At 47.6% G+C, this 8,274-nt stretch overlaps 1 protein-coding gene and 1 pseudogene across 1 annotated transcript; one reads left to right on the top strand and one right to left on the bottom strand.

Moving 5' to 3' along the window:
* The first annotated feature begins 1,610 nt into the window (after positions 1–1,610).
* On the top strand, positions 1,611–3,167 carry LOC120699483 (protein yippee-like At4g27745). The gene is made up of 3 exons (XM_039983482.1): positions 1,611–1,767; positions 1,969–2,118; positions 2,720–3,167. The coding sequence occupies exons 2-3, from the start codon at positions 2,026–2,028 to the stop codon at positions 2,945–2,947; spliced, it is 321 nt and encodes a 106-aa protein (XP_039839416.1). The 5' UTR covers positions 1,611–1,767; positions 1,969–2,025; the 3' UTR covers positions 2,948–3,167.
* Positions 3,168–4,398: 1,231 nt separating this feature from the next.
* On the bottom strand, positions 4,399–6,517 carry LOC120699482 (annotated as a pseudogene).
* Positions 6,518–8,274: the final 1,757 nt, after the last annotated feature.

Raw genomic sequence — 8,274 nt, 5'->3', positions numbered from 1 at the left:
AGAGCGACACACTGATCCGGCTTTAGATCAACAAGATCCGACCCTGCAATCTTAGCACCACAACTCCTCTGATTATCAACCGTGTCACAACCCGGTTGATCTCGCCACGAAGGCTAATGCCTGCAAGCGCAACAAAGAACACAAGAAAGAACTTGAAAGAACACAGCTCAATTGAAGTGACTCTGTAGATGAATGATTAATATCACAAGTTGAGGTCTCACAAACCGATCTAGCGGTGAACTGTTCTTGACATGATAACTTAAGTAAAATCCAAACCCTAATGGTGTAGCGACTGCTGTTTATGAAGACTCTAGGGTCGTGCAAGACCCCATGGATGCGCCCCTATTGGGCTCCAACACGATACAAGGCCTAAAGACCGAAAGACGGCGTCGCTGCGCCGAGACAGATTCTGGACGTCAAATTTCTTGAACGATTCCCGTCGACTCCGGATGAATTTGGGCCTGAAACCAGTTCCATTGAAAGCGTCTTGAAATTATCTTTCCATCCATATAAAGAATGTCCAAATCCGACTCCGTATGCGACCTGGGCGTCCGTTTTAGTGCGGGCTATTCTTGATGTCCGAAATTGAAACGAAGTCGAATCGGTTTGGTCCTCCACCTTGGCTGGGCGCCCTTACTGGTCTCCTAAGGTGGTGGCCAAGGTGGAGGACGTCTTGGGCCATCCCGAAGGTGTTGTCCATGTCCTTGAGGCATGCTCCTACTTGGGCCGGGGATCCTAACGGTGAAGAAGCATTGTTGAGCTGCCGAACCGAATATTGGACTTTGATGGGCTTGCACTTTGAAACACAATTGTACCTTCAATCAAATAGAGACATATAAATATAGAACCAAGTGAATTGTACTAAAAGTTACTATGTAAATGTCGAAACGAGCTCACCAAGTAATCAATGGTCATACCCGAAGATGTCATGTCCTCATCACTTATGGTTGGCAAAGAATCTCCCGTTGCACTAACCTGTATTTCTTCTTATAGGACTTCTCTTGGGACCTAAAAAAACATAAATATAGGTAGACGAGATAAGACAGAATTGATCAGCGGTCGCTAGGAATTTTCCTTTCCAACCGCTTAATCTTATCTCAATCCTACCCTCGATCATTTTTCAGTCTTTGTTAGATTGTTTACCATAATACATTGCGATACCCAAATAGTGGAACGGGCAAGAACTAATTTTGCAACCAATGCAAGTAACCGTAAATATTGTGATTCACACAGTCTTTTGCTTGCCCGAAACAGAAGATTTTTCTTGCAGGCCACATGGGGACCGGGAAAACAAAAGCAAAGCAAATCCTAGTCTGAGCGTCGATTTGTGAAAACTGATTTTTAAAAAGGATACAGTACCAATCACATCGAATGTTCGGACACGTGCATGGAGTATTAAATGCAGTTGGAAAAAATAATTAATTATACAGTTCAATTAATTAGCACGAGATGAATTTTTTAAACTTAGTTAGTCTATGATTAGATATTATTTATTAAGTAACAACAAAATGTGCTACAGTACCACATTTACTTTTCACCAACTAAACGAGCCCTAGTATAACATTTAAACGTTCCAGGCCTATTTTGGCTCTCTTTTTATTTCGCGGAGAATCATGCTTTGCCTCTTGGGCTGGCTTTCCCTAATCCCCATTCTCTCTCTCCTCACTTGGGACCCCTCCTGCCGTCGTCTTCCCCTGCCTCACTCTAATCCCCTCCGCCGCTCTCCCTGCCGGTCTCCGCGCTCCCCACCCCGCCCACGCCGCGTCGGTGAGTAGTCTGACTCCGCCTCCCGCGCGGTCACCCGCCAATCTCTTGATCCTCGCATCCTTTCGTTTCTTGCCCCCCACCTGTTTCTTGATTTTTCTTTCGCAGTTATGTTCTAGACAGATTGGAGTAGATTTCGCTCATTGGATTGGATTGGTGTTCCTGGACTGGATCCCCGTTTGAGTTCTGGTTCCGCAATCGCAGGATTGGTCGGGTCGGGAGTACTCGGGGTGAGGCCGCGCGGGGCGGCGACGGCGGCCGATGGCGGAGCTGGTGGGGCCGCGCGTCTACAGCTGCTGCAACTGCCGGAACCACGTCTGCCTCCACGACGACATCATCTCCAAGGCCTTTCAGGTCCGAACCCCGTGAATCACCTTCCCTGCACTTTGATACGGAATTGTTTGTTCATAGGAGTCAGCAGCTCGGCAATCACCTGCTTATCTATCTTTCCTAGGAATTAAGACCTTTGTTCACTCCGAGAATCGGGGTCCTGGCGTTTAGTGGATCTAACTGTGTGAATTGTGGTGTACCTGATGGATATGTTGCTATCAAATTCAGCAATTTGTTTTGCTGCAAGGGATGATAGACAGTATTTGGGGGAAAGCATGCTCTAATTGTTCTGTTGCTTCTGCAATTTGATACGGAAATGAAATGCTTTGAGGTCAACAGTCGTTATCTTACGGTTCGTGTATCCTTGTCTTTCTAAATCCTATATCTGGCTTCATGAATCATGGCCACATGGCTGTACTTTTAGTCACTCTTTGAACTGAATGGAAGGCGATACATGCATTCTTGCAAAAAGCACAATCTGAAACTAGTAAACTCAATTGCAGTGTCTGAAACTGTTTTTAAGCAGAGTATCGTTTGGGTCACAAGTTCCTTGTTAGGCTGTACCAATTAGGACTTCTGATACTGATTGGAGAATGATGCCTTCTTCCCTTTTCTATTTTATTAGGGGAGGAATGGCCGCGCCTTTCTGTTCTCTCATGCCATGAACGTAGTTGTGGGGGCAAAGGAGGATAGGCAGCTTATGACAGGGCTACACACGGTTGCTGATATCTACTGTAATGATTGCCGAGAGGTGCTGGGCTGGAAGTATGAGAGAGCGTACGAGGAGACACAGAAATACAAGGAAGGAAAATTCATATTTGAGAAGTCAAAGATTATCAAAGAGAACTGGTAGTATCCAAGACTTGACACACCAAACGTTTCTCTGAAGATAAAATGGCCATTATGTCTGTTTTTGAATGTTTGTGCCCTTGTAAATAGCCGTTCTCCATGGGGTTCAATCCTAAGGCTTCATGTTGTTGCCTCAGGGACATTTGTAAAGCACACTTATTCCTGTTCGTCTATGTGAATAAGATACAGCCTGTTGTTATTTGTTATGGAATCATGGCTTCTAATGTGCATAACTTAGTAGGCCCTCAAGGAAATTTTAAAATCTTTGCCCTGGATTAGAATGTTGTGGATTTGTCGTTGGCCTTATCAGGTGGATGAAATTTTAATGGTCAATTCTATCTTCAGTTCTGTAAGATCATAATAAGCAACTATGGTTCCTTGAAAAGGGTGTAGCTTAGTTGAGATGGAACTAATTTTTTTATTAGTAAATGGAATGTTTATTCAAGAGGCCCTCTGTGGTATTGTGGTTTCCTTGTTCACATGTCTTTCTCTGCAAAATGGTATGTTGATGTTACTCATGTCAGTCAGACTCTGTTCTTTAGTAAGGGAGCTTGTATTTGATACGTTTGGTTAACGAATCGGTCCTGCATGTGATATATCTACTAACAAAAGTAGACTAATCAAGCACGGTTACTTATTTTGAACCATTAGTCATCCTTTTACTAACTGCTTTGACCTACCGTATGTAGGCAAGTTAAAAAAGTGCAGAGTAGGGGATGACCTGTTCTTGTAATGCATTGCAAAAGGATCAGGGATTGTGACACTATTGTCTACACTTAGATTCAACTTCAAAACTCTTGCTGTTAGCTGGTCCATTGTTATTTCAAGTAGAAATTTGTGTCATTTAGAGGATACAGACTCTGATGAATCAGAGATTGCAACTGTTATGCATATCTTTCTCTAAAAACAATATAAGCTGTTTTGAGTTTATCCTGGTATTCGGGTTTTGTTGTTTAACAATGGAGGTGTTTGATAAATTCAGTCAACATTTTGTTTCTGTTTAACATTTCTGCTGACCTAAAGTAGACTAATCAAACTAGTTACTTATCTTGCATAATTGTCACTAACTTTGTTGACTTACGCTTTGCTGCATATGTAGGCAGGTTGAAAAATCTGCAGAGTTGGGGATGACCTCTTCTGATAATGCGTAGAGAATGGATCTTGCTTTTGTGTAAAAAATTTACCATTGGATTAGGTTGGATTTAAATTCTGCTTAGAAAACTTCACGTCTCACTCTCTTTTGTACCATAAGTCAAAATTTACACCTTACACATTTGGCATGTCCTGCGAAGAACACACACAATCCTTGATCTGATTTTGGTTTGAGTTTTCTCAGGTATTGCTGATACTTGATAGTTTGCCAATTTTAGTCAAAGTGATTTTGAATGCAGCTGGATGTGCAGGCTGACCAAATCGTGGCTATATGGAGTGCTCCAGAATATCTTCTTCGGTGCATGACTCCAGAATCTCAACATTGTTTTGGTGTGAACTGAATACTGGAACAGAAGACGAAAGTGACCACAAGTCCGAATTTCTGGTGTCGATGATGCCTACAGGTTTGTAGTTTGTAGGATCCAAATCCCCCTATGCAAACAGACTGTGGATAAAAACACAGGTGGTGTGGACAGACAGATTCACAATTACACTGATTCCAACTCCTCCAAACACTGCTACACTCCAGTGAATGAAGCTAGTACAGGTCCTCATTGACCACCTCTTTCTTCTTGTTACTCTTCTCCTCCGTCCCCTGCGCCATCTCAACGCCGCCGTTGCTGCTCCCATCCGCGGTCGCCGCCGCCGGCGCCACCTTGAACTTGGCGTAGATGTCACCCCTGTAGAAGTTCCTGGTCCTCCACACCAGCACCAGCGACACGAGCGCGCCGGCGAACGTGACGGCGGTGATGATGAGGAAGGGGCGCTTGAAGCACACCACCCCCCTTGCAGACCTTGTCCCCGACGGCGGCCACGCCGCCGTTCTGCCTGGTGGCCTCGGCGTCGTACATGCGGCCGGTGATGACGACGTTGAGCGCGTAGGCACCGGCGGGGCTGGCGGCGGAGCCAAAGTTGAAGAGCGACGAGTAGTACTTGAGCCCGAACACCTCGGAGATGATGGCGAACAGCAGCGGCCACTGCGCGCCGAAGCAGAAGCCGATGATCACCGAGGCGGCGTAGAGCGACCGCGGCACGCCCAAGGCGATGAGGAGGTGGCCGATGCAGGAGACGAGGAGCACGGCGGTGAGCGCCAGCGGCCGCGGGAACCGGTACCGGGCGAGGAGGAACTCAGAGATGTAGCCAGCGCCCGCGCGGCCGGCGTAGTTCCAGATGCTGATGAGGGAGACGAAGGTGTTGATGCTCTTGGCCGGGTACCCCAGCGACTGGCCGATCTGCGCCATGTTGTCGATCGCCGTCAGCGTGCCGCCGATGCCGAACACGGAGATGACGAACAGCACCAGCATCTCCACGCTCACCAGCGCCTGCATGATGGAGTAGTCCTCCCCGAGCGCCGGCGGCCTGAACATGCTGGTGATGCAGCGGCCCATGCCGCCACCGCCGCACAACGGCGGCGATGGCTCGTCGCCCTCCTTCTCGACAGTCTCCTTTGGTGGTTCTTCGACGGCGATGGCCGGCGGCGGCTGCTGCAGCGACTCCTTGACGATCTTGTACTCCTCCCTGACGACAACGCCGACGGGGCTGAAGAGGATGATGAGCAGCGCCGTCGAGGTGACGACGTAGGCAGCGTGGGAGAAGTGCACCTGCTTCTGCAGGACGATCATGACGAGGAGGTAGGCGGCGAGGGCGAGGGAGAGGTAGAGGAAGTGGTAGAAGGGCGTGTCGTAGGCGGCGCCCTCGCCGCCGCGGCGGCGGGCGTAGGGCAGGACGCGGATGGTGTAGACGGTGAAGATGTTGAAGGCGGCGGGGAGCCAGGCGACGAGGAGCACGAGCGAGGCGGCGTCGTCGCCGTAGATGGCGAGGTAGAGCTGCGTGTAGATGGCGCCGCTGAGGCCGACGAAGGCCTTGAGCAGGCCGATGACGATGCCGCGGCTCTCGGGAAAGTTCTTGACGCAGGCGACGAGCGCGCCGGTGTTGGAGAAGGTGAGCGCGTTGGCGCCGAAGCAGATGTAGAAGCACATGAGCCAGACGGGCGGCGCCGCCGTGCGGCCCGTGAGCGCGAGGTAGATCATGAGGTAGCCGGCCAGGTTCATGGCGGCGCCGATGAGCAGCACGGCCCACGTCGGCGCCACCTGCTGCACCAGGCCGGAGACGACGCCGACGTTGGTGCCGAGGTCCTTGAAGAAGGAGAGCTTGTTAAGCGTCTCCTGGTTGTAGCCCAGCTTGGAGCGGAGCACCTTGGAGTAGAGCGCGAAGATGTAGGTGGACCCGGACGCCGCCATCACCACCATCGACGCGAACACCACGAACCACCGGCTCTGCACCACCCGCCACGCGAACGCCGGCGTGCACATGGACACCTCGCCGCCGGCTGCCATGGCTGATCTGGCCGGCGTGATATGTCTCCGGCCGGCCGGCACCCTCTTCCTCCTCTTCTCTCTGTGTAGTGTGGTGGAGGTCGGCAGCTAGGGAGGCACAGATAGCTAGCCGTGGTGTGCGTGCTACTTATAGGGACGTGTTCACTAGCTAGGGAGTCGTTGACTATAGCAATGCATTGTGTGCAGTGGAGAGACTGAGACAGCTATGAGAGATGCACAGAGATAGAAGAAGCTTACATGCATGGGAAAAATATCCAAGTGTCCAAGTTGATGATCCCCTTATTACTAATTAATCTTCAAGAAATGTTCTAAAAAAATTAATCTTCAAGAAATAGCGGAAAAATCCACACAAGATTCCTGTCACTTGCTTGATCCATCAGGGCAAAAATACTTTAATTACATACAGTTCTGTTATTTTAAATAAAATGTTTCATAAAAGTTATCATCACCCAATTCTATCTCCAAGAAATAATAATGAGTACGGAATTTGAGCAAATGTTTAGTAGTCGAAACAAAAAAAGTAAACCTTATACTTTACATACCGTAGATTTATGGAGTAACTAGAAGACATAATGATTTGTTTTGTACAAAAGAAAAGAAAGAAAACACGACGATGATCAAACGTGTAACGCCGTTTGGTCAAGACAATAGAGACCTGTCCCTAGAGTTTCCCTTTTTAATAAAAACAATTAAACTAGAGTTTGCTTTGGGGGATTTGGTTCGCCACCGTGTCGACATTCTTAATTAGAACAAGCATCTTCCAGCACCAGTGGAGATACGCACAACCGAGCCCAAGTATGACAGCTACCTGCAACCGCTCGTGACATTTAGGGCAGTCCCAATGCAGACTCCACTCATAGAGTCTAAACCTCAAAGACTCAATCACAAGAAATTATACTTCCCAATGCAAAGTGTTTTATTTTAGTTTATATGATCCACTTGTCTCTCTCATATTCATTTTTGATTTGCGTGAAAACTTGGTGTCTAAATAAGACTTAGAATCTTGATTTCTCTCACTCTTTCTTCCATAAATATACTGCCACATCAGCAAAACACAATAAATAGGAGGCTTAGACTCCATGATAGAGTCTGGATTGGGACTGCCCTTAGCAGCCGTTTTCTAGTAGTGGATGCGTATTCTTAGGGACGTGTTCGCTAGCTAGCTAGCAGCCGTTTGACTTCGCCAGTAGTCTCTAGCACGCATCATCATGCGTTGCAAAAAACGCCAAGTGTTCATCATGCAGCAGCAAGCTGATGTTTAGCTGGATGAAGACTTTGCGGATCACGTCTGAACATGTGATTCGCCGTCGCTGCAATTCTTTATGTGGGTCCTACACGTTAGCGATTCAATATTACGGGAATACCACTGTGGCAATGTTACTGAATCTCAATCTAGTCCGGGGCAGTTTTCTTTTTTCTTTTTTGCTATCACTTTGCGGATCTGGCCCTTGATAACTATTTCAAACCAGTGTTGACGCAAAAATCAACACACTGAAATCCGAGGGTAAATGTTCGCCAAGCTCCGGAAAGTCAACCAAGCGTACCAGTCAATTTGATCTGAAATTGATAAGGGAGAAAACAAAGTCAAATTCGAGAGTGTATCGGCTGGGATTCCGAATATCTCTCTCACAGACGTATCGGTAGGCTTTGCCGATACAATAGACGATAAAAAGATATTTAATGCAAGCGTGTAATAAACGAGCGCGTCAGCAGGATCAGCCGATGCACTAAATGACAAAACCGGCTTAAAATAGCCGATTGTGCGTATATAACAAAATCTAAGCTACAAATGTGCAACTTAGATGATGTAAACTAAAAACAGATCTAAACTGGCTCTTGACCA

The sequence above is a fragment of the Panicum virgatum genome, chromosome 3K, assembly GCF_016808335.1.
Source record: "Panicum virgatum strain AP13 chromosome 3K, P.virgatum_v5, whole genome shotgun sequence".
Lineage (NCBI taxonomy): Eukaryota > Viridiplantae > Streptophyta > Magnoliopsida > Poales > Poaceae > Panicum > Panicum virgatum.
This window is presented reverse-complemented; position numbering and strand designations above follow the sequence as displayed.

What these genes read in the sequence shown, in the direction of transcription:
- LOC120699483 (XM_039983482.1), top strand. Translation starts at nt 2,026, where the DNA reads ATGGCGGAGCTGGTGGGGCCGCGCGTCTACAGCTGCTGCAACTGCCGG. An exon ending in TCATCTCCAAGGCCTTTCAG is followed by an intron (nt 2,119 to 2,719) that starts GTCCGAACCCCG and finishes CTATTTTATTAG; the next exon opens with GGGAGGAATGGCCGCGCCTT.